The following is a 19,564-nucleotide window of genomic DNA, read 5'->3' as shown; positions in this document are numbered from 1 at the left end:
ACTGTTTTAAGTTCTTTGTCTGCACTATGAATGTCAGTGTCTAAGGGCTAACAGATTAGTCCATAGCAACTTAGAAAAAAGGGATGAATAGGGAACAGCATTGGAGAGTGTATGTCAAATGAATTAGGGCAGTAGTTTAGTGAGCCAATGTGCCAATTTAGAAATGGATTCTTCTTCCTGCTGAAGAGGTCTTTTTAAAATAAATTACAATCATAAAGCTGCCACAGTTTACTGTGCATAGACATGTTCAGAATTGGCTCTTCTTCATGAGGGCTGCTTGGTGCAGGTATTTAAGCTACTGCCAATAAGGCTAACAGCTCATCAAATAGAAAATATGCTGCAGGAAAATACATGGGTTAAGAAAAACAGTTAAATACCGTGCTGTTATTTTGTATGTCTGTTTAAGCTTTTCTCTCAAACAAGTTGACTTACTTAAATTGTTTTTTAAAAATAAACTCTAAAAGCCTTGAAAATAGTGCAGTCTTAAAAGTAGTATTGATTTTAGTCAATGCTAAAAACACTTTCAGGGGAATAAGATGAGAAACCACATGAACAAGTTTGCCACCAATAGTGGCAACAGTGTATGTATGTCATGGATTTAAGAGAGACTCAAATAAAAACAAATCCTCTGGTGTATATGTGTGTGTGCAAATTTAAAGAGTATACTTTCACACTAGAGGGTATTCTTTCTACTTGCTTCTACTGAAGCATACTAGCTTTTATAACACATATCGAGATGGCATATCCAGCTTTGTATCATCCAAAATGTTGAAGAAATTATCAGATTGCGTTTTTCTATGGTTTGTATAGTACCTCCTATGGAAGATTGTAAGGAACAAGAGCCTATTATGGACAACAATATTTCTCTGGTGCCTTTTGAGAGACCTGCTGTCATAGAGAAGCTCACGGGGAATATGGGAAAACGTAAAAGCTCCACTCCACAAAAGTTTGTGGGTAAGCATTACAAATGCTTTTGTTTCTTTGCAAGGTGATGTTAATAGGAAAAGGCAAGTTCCCATGTATTAGAAATATATATGGTGTGTTTCAGTTCATCAAATAAATACCCATCTCTTTTCTTCATTATTCTTTTTTACTCTCTGACACTCTGTGTACACCACACTTACACCAACACACACAAATACATATGAGAGATAAAGACTGATAGTGGTCACCATCTCAAAATATGATGATATATAAAGTGAAATAACATGTAAAATAGAAAATATTAATTTCTTTAAAAAATAGTCATACAGAAGAGAAATGGTCCAGCCTATTGGCCAGTTTTGTAATCTGTTTTAAAATTTTCATTAGTGTCAGGTTTTTAGCTGTTTTTTTTTAACCTATTAACATTTATGCCTAGTGTTCCATTATTGGAACGCTAAGCATGTGGGAGTTATTTATATCCTACTGCTCAAGGTCATCGCCAAGGTCTGATTGCAAAAATTAAAACAAAATTTCAACCTCAGGCATAAATGGGTTAATTATTTTAGTATTTTATCTGGAATGAAGAGAATTTTTCTTTTTTTCAAAATTCTGCATTGGAAAAATAATGCAGCAACCTACATTCAAGATGTTTCATATTTGGATCTTTATTTCATATTTTGATCTTTGTTTTTTCATCCAGCCTATGATTTTGAACTGAAAAGATTAAATATCATATATTTAGACTTTCCCTTTTCATTTCCAAACCCTTAGATATTCTTTGATACGCCCAATGTTGGCATCATTCTGGATGCATGCTGTAAGTCATAGATTGTCTCTGAGGATACAAAAAGCATGGACTTTTTAAAAGAAATATGAATAATAGAGATTCAATAAAAAGAATTGTTAAAGAATTGTTATTCATTGTATATATATCTATTAGGATAAAAATATTCAAACAGATTCTGACATTCTAGTGTCAGCATTGTGGGACATCCTGATTAAATGGTGATTGAGACAAAAATCTTTGCTTTGGTTATTTCAGGGAGGAGAGGATAACACAATTCCATTACTTCAATAAACACTTAAAGAAGGTTTCCTTTCAATCTGAAATTGAAGAACTAACACATCACCAAAATAGCACTCTAAGACTAGCTGGAGGGATTTATTGAGAACTCATTGAAAGAAGGCCGAAGGGTGACTGTAAGGGCCATAGTTTATATTATGTCAGTTGAAGCCCCTGAGTTTTACACAAAGGACTGCCTCAGGCCTTTGGTAACTTTTTTTCTGTTCTTGTGGGTAACTTTGAAAAAAAAAGAAATAAAGAGCCAGTTTACTTATTTTTAATATTGATTTTTTGTTGGATGTCATTAAATGCTTAAATCTAACTAGACTCTAATGTAGTTGGAAAAAATAAAATATATTATTATTCTTTCTGTCTTCTGAATTTATATAGTCTACTCTTTGTAACATTTTTTGTCATGTTTCCTGACTTAGAGATGTTACTCTCAATTTTATTTCACTGCATTCCTTAGAAAAGAGGGACAGCTTTTTAGAAAATTACATTATGATTCTAAAATATTTATATTATATTTTTAATTAAGAATTTGAGAGAATATTTTTCTTTATTTGGATTCTATCCTAGTAATATATAACAAACAGTAGCCATAGTAACTACTTCTGTTATTGTTCTTGAAACAAAAAATTTCATCATTCCACACTTATTATAAATTGCCTTCTCCATGTGCCTCAGTTAAATACTATTCTTTGACCTTATCAAATTCTCCAGACCAATGATCCCTGAACTTCCTGCATATCTACTTGTCTCTCCCTCTCTTTTCTTATTCAGCTTAGATTCCATGGCTCATCACTTCTACATCTCTTTTGCCAATATTCTTGCCTTTCTTGCCTTGTTGGCTGATCTATCATCCCCTTCTCCTGATGAAACCCTACTGTCTTGTAAAGCTGACTGAGCATCCTTTCCATACTTATATCTCACTAGATGTGCACCCCAGCCTGCACATCTGGTACTTTTGGAGAAAATTCCACAGGCTGATGAGTTGGCATCAATATATATGAATGAATAACTGATCCCAAATATCAGCTGGCCTATCCATCCTATGGAGCAGCATCCCTGAAGAATCATCTCTCCTGCTCTCCACCATGACAGTGCCAACCTTCTGTACTCTCTGCAAACATGCTGTCTCACTCCTTGGTGATCTTATATCTATATTCACAGGGGATAAAATCGCTGGAACTGATTTCAACATAATATTACCAATTCTATAGGATTGTATGCATCCATGTAAATGCTTTTATCTTTTTTCCTTATTTCAATGAAACAACTATCCCTCTTTCTAATTAAAGTTCATTCCCCCTCTTGTGCACAGGAATTCTCCTATCCTGGCCCCCCAGATACCTCACGCTATTATTTTTTCCTCTTTCTCACATTTTTAACCTCTCCCCTCTATTGGGCATTTCCTATCAGCATTTAATGCAATAAATTCTCATAATTAAAAAAAATCTTCCTTTAAGCCCCATCTCCTTCCAGGTACACCTGTAGTGTCCTTTTCTTCAAAGACGAAATTGTTGAAAGAATCTCTGTGCTTGTTTTCAATGATTTTTTTTTCTATTCATTTCCAAGTCCATGCAACCTGTTTTTCTTTCCCACACTCCATTAAAATTATTCTCACTGAGGTCACAACTAGCTTCTGTAGTGCCAACTCGAGTAGACTCTTTTAAGACAGTATCTTACACAGCTCCTAGAGAGTATCTGCCACTATTGAATAGTCAATTCCTTTGGAAACACACTCTTTTCTTGTTTTTTATGACATTGTTCTCTCTCTCTGACTGTGTTCAGTATTCTTTCAGACTTATCCTTAACAGCTATGCAAGTTGGCCAAAGTACAAATGGAGGCCCCCATTCATATGCCTAAATATTTTTATATTATAAATCTAACTGTAAAACTTATTTTCTACCCTTCCAACTTGACTAAGTTCAAATAAATATGCAATTCTCAGATTTCCTGTAGCTCTACACTACACCTTGGCAGCACGAGCAGAACCACCCACTGGCTTACAGCTAGGCTCCTCTCTTAGACCCACTCCTAGTTCTCTCCATTACCAAAGGGGGTCTCACACACACATGTATGGACACCCCAGCCTGCATATCCAGGTTCTTTTTACATTGCACATAAAGACGAGTGCCTTGGCCATCAGGCCTAGGTGTGTGCTTACCAGTAGCACAGTTGGTATGAAGTATTATGGACCCTATGAAGAGGACTGTGTAGTCCCTAGAAGCAGGCTCAGAACCATTTGGGCAAGGAATTCTGGGGTCTGAGTGAGCTTCAGATCAGCACATTCCCTTGGCCCTAGAAGCTCCTCATTTCCTGAGAAGAAAGGCCCAGGGCTCCCTAAACATGGGGCCCAGTGCAAACCCCACTTTCCCTGATCTATGAGTAGGCAGAAAAATCTTAGTGTTATTCCAGGTTCTATTTTTGACCCATCCCCTTCACACTCTACCTGGGCGATACCAGTTATTTCCTTGGCTTCAGAAGTTGCTTTCTATCAACTGATGACTCATTTCTACATCTCAAGCCCAGGTCTCTCTTCTGAATTTGAGACTAAATCTTACTGGACATTATTATTACTCATAGTCCTCCCAAACTGAATTCATCATCTTTTCTATCTCATTGTCATCTACTAAATTTCCTAGGCCAGAAACCTGGGCCAGAAACCTAGAGCAGCAATTTCCTAAACGCCTTTGCTAAATGAATACCTTCAGGGCACTTCCCTGTTTATCCCCTTCAATCTGTATTCCTTTAGGGAAATATTCAAATTTTTAGCATATTTAGCCTTATATTATCTAACTTGTCTTTCGCACTTGTTTCTACTCTCAGCCTTATTGAAGTATAAGTAATTCCTCCTTTATAAGTGATGCCCTCTTGCCTCTGATCCTTTCTACCAGCTACTCCACCTCATGTTTCTTCACTTGGCTATGTTTACAATCACATTATTGTCCTTGATTCCATTTCCTTCAAGAAGTGTTCCTTTAGTCCCCTGGTATGAGCTAAATATTCCTCTTATTTGACCCCATCACACATATCACACTATGTTGTAAATGATCCTTAAATTGCTACTGTTCCTTCCAAACTGTAAGTTCTTTAAGAATATAGATCAGGTTTGTCTAGCTTAATTTGGAAATGTTTGACACTGCATATATCTTAAGTTGAGTGCCATGAAATAATTTCTCCTCGTTTTATGTTTCCATTTTTGTTACTCTAATCATTACACTGATCTCACGTAGGGGCCATTTCTTCCGATCTGAGAGTATCTGCCAAAATTACAAGTTAAGCATCCATCCACAACAACATATTAACCATTTATGGGAAACCCACATATGTTTTTAAGAAGCATTTATCTGTAAGATTTACCTATGAAAGTAACTGGTAAATAGAGACCACATTGTCTTAGGGACAGAATTTGTAAAAGACTAAATATTCTGTTCAAAACCAGCAATATCTAGCTAAAAATCAAAACTACTTTTCCCGTTGCAAGCACCAAAACTCTTTTATAGTTAACAGTCAGACATTATGTTGATGTAAAATATTGGAGTAAAATTATATTTGTTGAGGTGTATATTTAAGGAAAAACTGCAAACATGCTTCAATCAAGAAAAAGTATGGGAAGCTAGCAATGGGTGTACGTACCAGCACTATCACATACACATGTCTAAATAAGAAAGGATGATATAAAAATGAATATTAATTTCAAGAAGCAAAACAATGAGACAAGATTTTCCGAGTTTATGAGCAAATACTTTTTGAAATAACTCTTAATTTTATTTTTAAATAACCCTACATTTCATTCATTTTTATTATGTGGTACTACTTTTAAAAGTATTTTAATAATGACTTTTAAAAAATCTCCAGAATGACATATATGGGTTATATATATTTTTTCTGAAATAGTGGCCGAATCAACTAACTTAACCCTACACAACAGTGAGGTGCCATATGTTATAACCAGATCACTCTCACTTTTATGATCTTTGTAGCTTGGTCACTAATGTTTAAAATATGCAAAATCAAGCATAGTCTCTGACTTATTTTTACTGGGTATTCTTCCTCCTATTCTCCTTGAGGTCTATTCAAGTGAGAATTTTAAAAGAAAATGAAAATATGATAAAGTCAATCATATCTTTCAGACTAGATCCATTCTCATGATGGCATCAGAACAAATGCAAATGGCTTACAAAATTTTTATTGCTTTTATATTTTTTTCATGTCAAGAATATTTGTGGCCAGACCCAGTGGCTCATGCCTGTAATTGTAACACTTTGGGAGGCCAAGGTGGGTGGATCACTTGAGGCCGGGAGTTCTAGACCAGCCTGGCTAACATGGCAAAACCCTATCTCTACTAAAAATAAAAAAATTAGCCAGGTGTGGGGGCGCATGCCTGTAATTCCAGCTACTCAGGTGGCTGAGGCATGAGAATCCCTTGAACTGGGGAGGCGGAGGTTGCAGTGAGCACAGATCACACCCTGAGACTCTGTCTCAAAAAAAAAAATGTGTGTGAGCATCAGCAGAATTGCCCAAATACTTGACTTATAGAATAATATATACCAAATTATGAAAAATGGAGGCAATCAGTCAACTTCGTACCCTTTCATATTTTTAATCTGATACTAATGTTGTTGTATTTTTTTTTTTTTTTTTTTTTACTTCTTTCACCTCCCACTCCCTTCCAGGGGAAAAGCTCATGCGATTCAGCTACCCAGATATTCACTTTGATATGAACTTAACATATGAGAAGGAGGCTGAGCTGATGCAGTCTCATATGATGGACCAAGCCATCAACAATGCAATCACCTACCTTGGAGCTGAGGCCCTTCACCCTCTGATGCAGCACCCGCCAAGCACAATCGCTGAAGTGGCCCCAGTTATAAGCTCAGCTTATTCTCAGGTCTATCATCCAAATAGGATAGAAAGACCCATTAGCAGGGAAACTGCTGATAGTCATGAAAACAACATGGATGGCCCCATCTCTCTCATCAGACCAAAGAGTCGACCCCAGGAAAGAGAGGCCTCTCCCAGCAATAGCTGCCTGGATTCCACTGACTCAGAAAGCAGCCATGATGACCACCAGTCCTACCAAGGAAACCCTGCCTTAAATCCCAAGAGGAAACAAAGCCCAGCTTACATGAAGGAGGATGTCAAAGCTTTGGATACTACCAAGGCTCCTAAGGGCTCTCTGAAGGACATCTACAAGGTCTTCAATGGAGAAGGAGAACAGATTAGGGCCTTCAAGTGTGAGCACTGCCGAGTCCTTTTCCTAGACCATGTCATGTACACCATTCACATGGGTTGCCATGGCTACCGGGACCCACTGGAATGCAACATCTGTGGCTACAGAAGCCAGGACCGTTATGAGTTTTCATCACACATTGTTCGAGGGGAGCACACATTCCACTAGGCCTTTTCATTCCAAAGGGGACCCCTATGAAGTAAAGAACTGCACATGAAGAAATACTGCACTTACAGTCCCACCTTTCCTCAAATGTTGACATACCTTTTATTTTTTTTAATATTATTACTGTCGATAATTCTTATTTTGTGGAGGCAGTGTCGTTTGCTCTGCCTAATTACGATAAGGAAGAAACAGAAGAGAGAAGGGGCGGGAATATTGTTTCTTTATCACCTGGCTTGTTTATTTTGTGGGAATTTAAGAGCAGTCCATTTCTACCAAGGCATATCATGCTTTGAAAAATCACTTGATTCATAAAGATTCACCTAAGAGATTCTGATTTGCCACTGATATTCAGGATTATGATGGAAGACAGGAAAGTTTAGAGTTTTCTGGGTAGGACTTTGGTGGTTTAAAAACGGTATAAGTAACTTTATTCTTGAAAGAAGAATGTGTTTCAAATTGTAAACCAATTTTTTGTTCTTCAGAGATCATGGAACACAAACACATTGTTATTTTCAGTGATAACTCCTAAGAGGAGCTGAGTTGTTGTGGGTTCTATGTTTACTTCCCCTATGGAATTTATAATTCAGTATGTTTTACACTGTACCATATAGCAAAACTTTTAAACTACAGGTAGTTAAGGGCCACCTACAATACATCTGAGGTCCTGTGATCTTATTTTTCTAAACGTAAGCACTGTTTTTCCATAGTTTTGATGACTGGCATTTTATAGACACCCTGGCAGCCTTACTTTTAACACCTTTAAGGAATAGTATTTTTATGTAGTTTTCAGAATAACATATGGTCTAAGAGTGGATAAAAGGCAGTCAATAATTTCTGGGAGGGACTTCTACTTTCATAAATTTGTTTGAGAGGTTTTCTTTTAAAGTTGTAATGTGATGGCAGCATAGTATATGTATTTGTTTCTAAAAGTATGCTTACGATTGTCACTTTATCAGCATTTAATCAGTGTTAACCAGTCAGCAGAAAAATATAATTATGCTAACAGTAGGGGGAGAAAACCCACTTAGAAATCCCTTTTCTGGTATTTCTCTTTTCACTAGTTTTTTTCAAGATGTGACCTCCCGGTGTTCTGTCCATAGTTCATTCATCCTTTACTCTTCGAGTAGAAGGTCTTAAAAGTCTTCCTGTCGGCTATTTCTTTCAAAATCTCCTCAGAGCAATTGCTAATTTGACCTGAATCTGGTAACTTGAACCCTGTAAGGTTACAGAACTAGGGCTATTTATTTTAGCATTTCTTCAGTAGTATTTACTACTCTTGCTGCAAAGAAAAGGGAATGGGACTTCTATGTAACCTGTACCTTGGACAACAGATAAAAGAAACAAAAAAATAAGAAAGTTTACTTTTACCCTTCTTGGAGTCTAGAATGTGACAGAACCCCCAAAGGAAGGTCCTGCACATTTTTCTGTTTCCAAAACATTTAATTGTGTAAGTCCTTGTCAGAAATGAATCTCAATCCCTTAGTATAGAATTCCCCTTACATGGAATAGGTTGCCATATTTCATGTGCAGATTTTAATTTCATTTATGTGGGTGCTCTGTTTTTTCTTTGCAGTCCAACCACATTAGAGGGGAGGAACCGAGTGATATTGATTCAAGTCATTTTAGGGGGACATACTTGGAAGGCAGAACTTGCTGCTTCTGTTTGGGGAGGACAGGCCTGACTGTGACTGGATTATCTGATAACCATTTGTGAATACTGAAATTCTGTTAGGCAGTAACTGATAACTGCTCTAAAAGATCATTAAATAGGATGCCGAAATTATGTATCTTAATACAGTGTGGTATGAGAATTACCAAGTCAAGAGAATTGTGGACATAAGCAAGTTTGGCCCCAATACTGCTCTTAACTCATTTTCCAGCTTACCATTTGCTATTTAAATGGTAGGCACCAGCTAAGCACTTCTAAGCACTAACACAGCTAGAACTAGGCAAAAATGGTTAGAACTCAGCTCTCTTCTACTAGTCCCTATCATAATTATTTTTGGGAAAATGTCCAAACTGTCCCTTTAAATCTAAGGGAATGCACCAAAACAGAGATATATAGAATGTCAACCATTTCATTTTTTTTTTCTGCATGCCTTGGTACATAGTGAACATACAACCTATTTAAAGATAAAGCATGTTTTTGAGACTCGCTCACCCCCCCTGCCCAACCACTCCCAAATAATAATTGGGATGCCATTTTTTTTCCTTTTGGATGAGGTAAATAATTTTAAGGTTCACAATTTTGTCTTTTACTGCAATTTAAGGAAACATTTGGATGTCAGTCAATATGTTCATAATTTTGGCTGCGTGCGAATTTCTGCTGGCATTATCTATGAATTTTCTTCCTACTTATTTTTTTTCAGTATATGAACAATCATATATCTACCTGCCCCAGGATGAAACTAAATTTAGGTGGACCCTAAACCTTATGAAGACAGTGCTGAGGCACTTTCCTTTTCTGATTTCATCTTTTTGGGAATCTGTTTTATTGAAGGTAGTTAGTAGTTGAGAGTGCATTTGCTACAAGCATATATTTGTATTTTCCTAGCTTCATGAGGAATAGAAAGAGGTGGATATGGCTCAGGGTGTGGCAGGGACAACTGAGGACAAAGTCAATTCAAATTTGTGGGTCAGAAAGAATTTTTGTGGACATAGTGTTTTTGGAGAAACTCTGGATGGTTATATTTGCATGCCTTTTCTTCAAAAGGAAATACGCAAGGTTGTAGCATCTAAAAATAAACATAAGAGTCAGACACCAAATAAATCAAGTTTTACATAACAGTTGTATGCCCAGTTTGTTTAGGTGAGATTTCACATTACAGAAAGTATTTGAGGAGCATGAAAATGGGTTATCTTCTGTATTTTCCAGTTTGGCAAAAGTTCAGAATTTCATCACATTGCTTTGCCCTAATTTTGCCCAGAATTTTATCTTAGCCTCTCTCTGACAGTGATGAATCATGCTTAAAAAGCCATTCTAATTGGACCTTTTTAAGACAGGGAAAGGGATTGGTGGGCAGATTGGAAGAAATTTCAAGTCATTGAAATATTCCATTGAGATTTCCTAAAGGGACAAAATTGGGAAAATAAGAAACTACGACTTAGATTTGGCTACGTAGTAGAAAGTATCTCCCCTACATACATACAGGTAATTGTATGTATGAATCATAGGGTATATGTGTGTGTATACTACACACACATTCTTTTAAAGAGAATTCATGGGAAAAAAAAGCAGTTGGAGTGATCAGATATATTGCAAAAACATACAGAGAATTTAAACGACAGTTAATACCAAGAAATTAGTTGGGTTTACTTTATCAGGTCGTAATAGGAATCACTAAAGAAGTTACTAGTGTGTCTTTAGGACCAGTGGCAACTCTTAAACTAAAACTTTGGGTCCTTATTATCTACTTACAGAACAAAGTGAAACAAACAATGATTAAGCTGATTAGATATACATTCAAAGATATTTAATGTAAAGTTTTTTGGAATAGGAAGAAAATTCAGAAAATAAATATTATCAACAGTTACTTATTGGCAAATAGAGAAAGACAAGAATAGTTTAGTGAGCCCGGTATTTTGTTTTTATAGTTTTTATCTCGGTTGTACAACTCACAAAACCATGAAGTCTTTGGTATTTTATAAATGTTCAACAAAATTTACATCAGATTAAGGCATTTAGATGAAAATTATTATGTTCTCACTATCTTCCAATTTTTATTTCATCCTATCTCCAAAATGATTTCTTAGGGTAGAAAAAGAGCAGACGGGGCTGTAAAAATACAAGCAAAAAACTGTGTGCCCCTAGTTTCAGGCAGAACTTAAACTGTCAGAGGTACTAGCTACATGATTTGTTTTTTAACTTTGGATTGTTCACGTCCAAAAATGGATAAATTACATTTGTGTTTATCATCAGTTATATTTTATGTATTATTTTAATAAATACTCTCTGAATGAAGACTATTCTAAACCAGAAAATTCCCCAAATCCAAAAGAAAAAAAAAGTGGGAAGGGGTGAAATTGAAGTTTGTGTATATGAAAGTTATCTTAGACATATTTTTAATTCTCCAGTTTCTGCAAAATAATTAAAATATACAGTAACTGGTCTCCTAAATCCTGAATTTAATGTATTAAATACTTATGTTCTTTATATTGGTGCCTTTTTAAAATGCATTGAGAGTGTTGGTTAGCTGTTGCAGCTGTACAACACTTTTAATATGGATTTTTAAAAATCACTTAAAATTGAGTACTATATAATTCATCTCTGCATTTTTAGTGCAAATCTTTAGAGCAATTTCTAATAGAGAAATTTTCAGCTCAGCTGTTAAAAGGAAAAGGAAACTTTGAAACTAGACTTTAATACCTTTTTAGTTTCATAGTATTTCTGAATATGATTACAAGATTATGCAGGTAAAATATAGAGTCAAACTTTACCTGTGAATTGAATTATAATTTGTGTTTTTGTTTTGTTTTTAAGGAAGAATAAGTTCTGTATCAAACAAGAATTTATTAGATAATTTTTTGGTCAATGAAATACAGTATTCATTTGGATTTTCATCTCCAGACTAGTATTGTTCTAGTCTTGGAATCTGTATTTTCTAATCTGTTAGAAAATAGAGATTGAAAATTGATGGAATAATGTGAAAAAGCAGGTAATTAATTCTCCTTGAACAAAGCAAAACTGAACAGTCATATCACATTGCTATTCTCCAAAGCATAATCTCAAATGGTTTCATATCATGATTGTGTATTACTTGCAATGGGTGTGTTAGGATATGACAGCTTTTTAAAAAAATGAGCTGCTGGTTATACAAAGCAAATGGCATATGACCAAGAAGCTGTGATATGCTAGTGTTTCTTTTTATCATAGTGTATTACTAGGCCAAATAATGACACCTTGAATATTTTTACATTTATTGCAGAAACCTTAAACTTTGGAATTTCCATAAGGTTTTTATGTAATATTCTATTTCTAGCTTTTTAGTTTTATCTTGCTGTACTGTAAGTTTGAGGATATTTTTCACATGCACTCTTAGGAATAAGTTCATAATTCTGTTTATGGGGCTTTCCTCCCATAACACTGCATTTGTATATTTTCTGTATAAAATATGTGTTGTGTATTAACCTTTATCCCATACAGAGAGTGGTACATGAATGACTAGTTTTCTAAGATGTCCTTTTTATTGTGAATAAAATATAAAATTTAGAGGCCCTCTGCTAAGTCACATAAAGTACAGCATATAAGTTCATATAGGTACAAATAAATGAGTTTGCAGTGAATTGGGCCTTCAAATTACCTCAAATGACAGATAGTAAGAAAAGCTTCTTGAGCAGGTGGAGGTCACTGAATCCCCTACTATGCACTTATCAAGATTTTACTTACTTTAATTTACTGGAAATTGATTTTTTAAAAAATGACTACACTGTAACAAGGGAAGGGATCTGGGTTTTTTTGTTGTTGTTTTATTCTTGTTTTTTTTAAGTAGTTCAAATTCTGAAACTGTGATTTAAAAATTTTTTACAGTCAAGCATTCTGATTTTGAACATAACTCCCTTCCCTTTCTGTGTAACAAAGGTCTCTCTGTTATCTCTTAAATTTTGTTACATCTCCCTCAGCCTCTTTCTTTGTCCGTCTCCCTTCTGTCATTGTCTATGGATGTTTACCTCTCTGTTCTCCTAAAAGTTTGAAGATTAGGTCAACTCGTATTTCTAGTTCATTGGTAATTTAATCTTAATTTTTTTTCGTGATTTTTGTTGGTTGTATAATCTGCTGACGTATTTTTATACTCAAGTGTAGTTTTCTATTAAAAAGAAAAGTGGTTGGATTAAAAATAGTAAGCTATGTAACCCTCATGTTACTTTCACTTTCAAATATTGGGTACCTAAAACATTACTTCAGAGATTATGTAATCCTATTATAGTATGTTTGCTTTCCTTTATTGTTGGATTTTACATTCTGATTTGGCTTTCCTCCAAAAAATGTATATCATGAAAGACTAGACAGTTATTTGCAAGTGTTTAGAAAGGTGTTAAAAATGTAAAGCAAAGAGTCTTAACTTTCTCCTAATTGGGAGAAAAATGCTTTAACATTACTATAATAATATTCCAGGTTTGGAGGGGGTCTCCAGGCCCCATATTTGCTGTTAATAGTTGGACCTTTTAGACCATGTGTTATTTGCAATCCCAGAATGATTGCTTCTGCTATTAGTTAAAAAGATACTATTCTTTTCTTTCTGTACAAGTGCAATACTCCCCTTGAAGTCTTAAAAACTATGGTGATTTTTTTTTCTTTTCTGACCTATTCTTCCTTTAGCTAATGACAAAAAGAAACTCATAAAAGTCATAGTATGTTAAAGGACACAACAAGCAAAGAGAAAAACACTCCACAATCAAAAGATTACAGAATGTGGAAACCACTAGTCTGATCTCATGGTATCTTTATTTAAGCTAAATTTCCATGGAAATTAGTAATCTTTTGCTTGAAAAATGTGTCCTAAAGTTGAACTTTTTACAGATTGAATCTTCTTAGACCCTCGCCCAATGCTCTAAATTAAGAACCTAATACTTAATATTTTTATTTTACTTCTCCCCTTTTAGAAATAAACTTTTAAATAAAAGCAAAGCACTTAGCTGAGTTTTAAACACTTACATATCACCTATTGGAGAAAATTTTTTTAAAATATTTGGAGCAGTCCTGTTTTCATACAAATTTAAGTAAGAGGTATTTTTCTTATACATATTTATATGTAGTGTGCTAATTTTCTTTTTTTATACCTGTGTCCCTGTAGTAAAACTGCTGTAATATAAATACATGTTTTGTTAAAAGATAACATTTCTTTGGCATTTCTTTTAAAGGCAGTTACTGCATTTCTGCATTTGTACAGTATGTGTCTTGGCCATTTTAGATATTCTTTCTTTAACAATACCAAAGGTAATTAGACTATTTTAAAGACTAATTGCTTGACAGTTTCTAGGGTATTTTGTGTTTTAGAAGCAAAAAAAGAAAAAAAAAATAGGTCAAACCAGTAAACCTCATTTTTTTTCCAACTAATAATTTGGGGAAATAAAAACTATTGTTTAAAAAAGAAATATATATATATATATATATAAATATATATGTAAAGTTAAAATTCCATACCTTGTATGTCAGGTTTGCTAAGTGTAATGTAGTTTTTTTAAGGCTCAAATACCATACCTCAGAAAATGAGGTTTACTATGGAAATACTGAAACAGTCTTTGCAGCTGTGTGACAAGTCACTCTACTACATACTGATTTGGAGACCTCCGCTAAATAGTTTTATCACTGCAGACTAAAATGTGGGACTTGTATCTTCTTTGTTTTTAATGCACACACATACATGTTCTGTGCATGTATGTGGTTACTGTGTATATGTGTATGAGTGTTGTATATGCATGTGTGAGTGTGTGTCTATGTGTGTACAACTAAAGAAGCTGCAGAAACTTTGTAATACTTTGTGAAAAGGATTATATTATAAAGGTTTGTACTGTCTGAGTGCACAGCTACTGGAATAAATTTAGGGAATCTCAGGAACAAGCATATAATTTGTCCAAGATTTATTTCTTCTCAGAAGTGTAAGTGCAGTTTTTAATTCTGTATATTATTTAATATTTTACCAATAAAATAAACTTCTGACATAAAAAGTTTGCTATAAAAACTTTCTGGTGAAAATTCTGTACACAAACATGTCTTCCAAATACAGAAGACTAAATTGTTGACTGTACCAGGCTTAAATTATCATTGCCATTGTGTATTTGTCACACTTCCAGTTCCAGAGGTTTGGATACATGTGATATCTGCAATCTACATCTCAATCGTTAGTCATCTCCATCATTCCTATATAGTCCACCAGAGCAGAAAACAAAGTATTACATGATTTGTTAAGAATGACATCTCTGCTCTTTAGACAGCTTTCATACATATCTTATTTCACTTTTAAAAAAGAGGAGTGTACATCAGAGCCTATCCCCTTTCTATATAAGAAAATAGACCTTAGGAAAGAAAATTGTGACTTACTCCAAAGAGCGTAGTAGTGCGCTTAAATTACACAAGAGGTCTGAGTGCTCTGATATGGTCAATAACACTACTAGAATAACACTACTGCTATAGAAACCAGTATTTCTTAGAAGTCAAAGATAAAATTAAGAAGTCATAGCGATTGTTCAATCACACTGGCAAAAACTGGTTGCCAGTTCTGCTTCATGTTGTACAATCACTACCTGAGTCATACACATCTCTTTGTTTCTTAGATTTTACAAATGTAATTTATCTTTTGCCATGAGAAGTTTGTTCTGTTATAAACATCTTCATAACCAGAAATGCAAAAGGGCATATATGACTGCAAATTCATTTTATTGAGTGTTAGCTATCCACTATCCTTCAGGCCAATTTGAACTCCACCATCACATTTGAGATAGCTGTTAGAGTTTTTCCTCACTGATATGTATTTATAGAATTTCATGGATACTTACCACATTCCCCAGTAATTTCACTTCCATGTGTCACACAGAATGAAAAATACCATAAATTCAAATGAAATTTTCCTGCCTTGACTGTATCATAATTCAAAATACTAACCTAATTTGGGCAGGGGAGGATGTAAAGCAAGTGAAATAGCAAAGCAAAAAGAAGAAAAATTTACCAAATCATCCTCCAGTACTAAGTTTATAAAGGATTCCTTCAAGATCAGCAAGGAATGTCAAATTCCCCTGGTGTATTATATCAACAGGAGCCAAATGAAAAGGATTTCTTGAAAAATGTGCCATATGCTCTTGACTTTTCAATTGCAATATGGTCAGAGAAATTATAAATAATTTAAATCTTGATACGATTGTAAGACTTTTTATCAGCATGCTCAAGCCAGAAGACTGTTCTTGGGGTGTGAACCACATGGTGAAAGGATTTCATCTAGCATTTTAGCAACCCTCCCTCCTGCTATTAGGGGGTTCCAAATGGACCCGTTAAACTTCCAGGAAAATCCCCTTTTTTGTTAACACCCCTACGAAATTTCCTGGTGTGTTTATTTAACTTCTCACTAGAGGTTCCAGTGAAGGTAACAATTGGTGAATTTGAATTTTCCTACTTTTCTCCTGTTTGGCACAATACCCAAGGGAGAGGTTTCAATAAAATAGCCTAACTGGCAAATGGGAGAACTCGACAAAGAAGACAAACTTATCTGGACATCCATAATCCCGTATAAAAATGGGTAAAACCTGGGGGAGATCCTGGAAAATAAAGATGTGTTCAGTCTGATAAATATGAATGTGGTAGCCTTTTTCTTCTTGCTGTTATTGCTGCTTTGTAATCCTAAACTGTCTTGGATCAGACCAAGTGCTTCTAACTTGAAATTTGTCAGGCAAAGGACAAATCCCTCAAAGCAGTGCAAATGGATACTGCCCATATTGGTGTTGAGTTGTTTGTTCTAGAAATCCTTAGAAGAGCTGTATGAAGCTGATCATCAAACCAAATGGAATGTCTGTGAAGAAGCAAGAGGAAGAACCAAAGGTAAAAAGGAAGTAACCTAAGGGTATTTGTGTTGGGTTTCATTGGGCCTTTGGTAAGCCTGTGGTAGAAGAGGGAGGAGTCACTGTGTTGTCATTTCACCTCACCAGACGGAGTTGGGATCAGAATCAACTGTCTCCACCGGGAGGGAGTACTTAGTGAAATCCCTTGATCAGGAAGTAGGAGAATTTGGCTAAGAGGGAATGGCAACAGAGTTCATTTTGTATCAATGCCCTGGGCCCACATATTGGTTCTGGTTTTGTGGACATAAAAGCTTAAAAGACTTTGATTAACATCTATCTGTTCTCCTTGACCCTGTCACAATTCTGATTACTCTAAATAAAACACAGTCTTTTTCAATGTGAGAAATTCGATGCAACCACAATATGTGAGTTTTAACCATACCCCTCTTTTTTACAAGTACTTTGCAAATGAGCACGATTGTTCCTGACTTTATCTAATTCACTCTCAAAACACTCATGGAAAATGTAGGGTGTCTGATACTTTATCTTCATTTTATTGGCAAGGAAACAGATTCAGGTTGGTTGTGATTTTGTTCATAAGCACCCCAATCAGTGAAAAAGCTAAAACTAGACTCTAATTCCACATACACTTAGTTCAGTGTTTTAATTTCTAAACCAGTTTATTCACCATTTTATTGATAAACCCAATTAATAAGAGAATCAGCAGGCATACTTTAAAAGTAATGTTTTGCTTTTCTAATTTTTAAACAGAATTATCCCAAATGAACTCACTGGCACAGTCATTAGGACTGAGAAATACAGTATTAAGTAGCAAGGCAAAAATCATTTGAAGTTAAAATATTGTTGCAGAAATTTTTTTAATGAATAAATTATCCTAGCTTGGTTCTTCTAAAGACCCCTTTGTGACCGAATTTAAATAAATGTGGGCTTTTGATTACTTACAAAATTTCCTTCAGAGTTGATGGAATTCTTTGCCATTTTTTAAATCACTAGATCTATATCCCCATACTCATTTTCCTTAGTTCTTTCATTGCAGAATCTACTTTCTAATATTTATACTTTGTTTTTTGCCTCTTCTGCATTTGAAAACCTTCACCTGACTCATCATTAAATCTATGAATTTATCGGTACTGGAAGTTCTGTCAATGATATCCTAGTGTTTTCAGTGATATCATTGTCATTATGTCTTCCAAATTCAATTAGGTGCTAAAACCTATTACTAATTTATCTCTTTACTGTTAATTCTGTAGCATAGAGCAATATCAAGATTCACCCTCAACCCCAACTCTGTTCTTGTGAAATGAGTGATATATTTATGGTAAAATCCAACCTTATGTTGTCTATCCTTAGGAATGAGACATGTACTACCATTTGGTCAAAGCCAAGACAAGTTTCCCCAGTCTTCAAGGGATGGTTGCTGTAGTGACACCTAGCATTATGTTCTCCTTGTCTTACTTCTCCAATGTAAGTAAATAACATTTTTTTGGCCTTCAAACAGTCTATTCTTTGTCTCCCCACTCCTCCTCACCCCACCCCTCTGCACAGCCCCTCCCCACCCCACCTCCCTTCGCTATTTGTTTCTTTATTTGTATCAGATTGTAACATGCATATATATTACTATCATTTGATGACACTCAAGGGGAAAAAAGAAACTGGGGCAGCAAATGACTCATGTTTTTCCAAGCTCTTAGCCAAATTACTTTTTAGTCATCCTAACAAATATGGGAGTTTGGCTATACCATAACACTAATACGTTTTCCAAGCTGCAAGTAGAAGCCCAGAGTCTGCTGCTTTCTTCTTTAATGTCTTGACAAGTCTGATTATAGCTAAGAAAGTGATCACTTGATCACATAACAAGCATGAGAAAAATTCTGCTACAGGCAAGGGTAAAGGAAAGAATTTATTCTTTATTTGCCTTGAAGAATTCAAGTAGCTTTCTTGGGTCTTTAAGATATGAAATGGGTCATGACCTAATTCTTTTGAAATACAGATGAGCTCTGTATTAGATCCCTTATGCTTTTTCTTGTTTTTACTTGAAATTCCAAAAATGAGTGCACAATAATATAGTCAATTCGAACTACAGTATACTGACACATTGTCTGCTCTAATTAGAAAAAAAGTCTTTTTGACTCTTAAAAATTATGATTAAGCATCATATTGAGAGACTAGCCACAATATTCAATATGATATCTCTCAGCTTTAACTAAATGCCCATTTGTGTTAACATATTTTGAATGATTAATTTATCCTGGTTCATAGTTTCTAATCTATAGAAAACAAAATCTTAACACTAAAGAGCTTGATATGGTGTGGTGAGTTTGAGCTATATAAAAAACGTACTAACATGTCCTTCCATCAATGTAGATTATCTTAATGATGTGGGATTTTTTAATGAGCAATCTGTCATAAGTATGTTAGGATACTCTGTATGTTTGGGTTAATTATATTATACTCCTTTATCTGACTCTTAGAATATAAACATGGCATGTTCAGCCCAGTTTAAAAAAAAGAAGCACTTGAGAACTCCCAGAAATGAACAAGATAATGAAGGGTATGTATTTTCCTTTCTGTACTCACATGGTTCATATGAGTATCAGTAGGTCTTGCCAGCCACATTTCCAATGTGTGTATAACCCAAGTACAATTATTAGTCATCACATGGAAG

The 19,564-nt window shown here is 34.9% G+C and overlaps 1 protein-coding gene and 1 long non-coding RNA gene across 52 annotated transcripts in view; both read left to right on the top strand.

Moving 5' to 3' along the window:
- IKZF2 (IKAROS family zinc finger 2) overlaps positions 1-15,057 on the top strand; it is a 152,985-nt gene extending 137,928 nt beyond the window's left edge. For 29 of the 50 annotated variants that reach the window (XM_063791625.1, XM_063791627.1, XM_063791620.1 and 26 more), the window contains 2 exons: positions 811-954; positions 6,671-14,225. In XM_063791625.1, the coding sequence (XP_063647695.1) occupies positions 811-954; positions 6,671-7,395 (869 nt within the window). In that variant the 3' untranslated portion in view covers positions 7,396-14,225. Of the gene's footprint in view, positions 1-810; positions 955-6,670 lie in introns of all 50 variants that reach the window. The other 21 variants (XM_063791640.1, XM_063791637.1, XM_063791653.1 and 18 more) reach the window with 2 other exon arrangements.
- Positions 15,058-15,761: 704 nt separating this feature from the next.
- Positions 15,762-19,564, top strand: part of LOC134808069 (uncharacterized) — a 58,176-nt gene continuing 54,373 nt past the window's right edge. Inside the window, exons 1-3 of one of the 2 annotated variants that reach the window (XR_010150238.1) lie at positions 15,762-16,918; positions 18,250-18,363; positions 19,371-19,450. This is a non-coding gene — a long non-coding RNA (uncharacterized LOC134808069). Of the gene's footprint in view, positions 16,919-16,980; positions 18,364-19,370; positions 19,451-19,564 lie in introns of those variants that run through there. The other variant, XR_010150237.1, reaches the window with a different exon arrangement.

The sequence above is a fragment of the Pan troglodytes genome, chromosome 13 (assembly GCF_028858775.2).
Source record: "Pan troglodytes isolate AG18354 chromosome 13, NHGRI_mPanTro3-v2.0_pri, whole genome shotgun sequence".
Lineage (NCBI taxonomy): Eukaryota > Metazoa > Chordata > Mammalia > Primates > Hominidae > Pan > Pan troglodytes.
The sequence above is the reverse complement of the archived record's forward strand: the minus strand, read 5'-3'. Positions and strand labels throughout refer to the sequence as shown.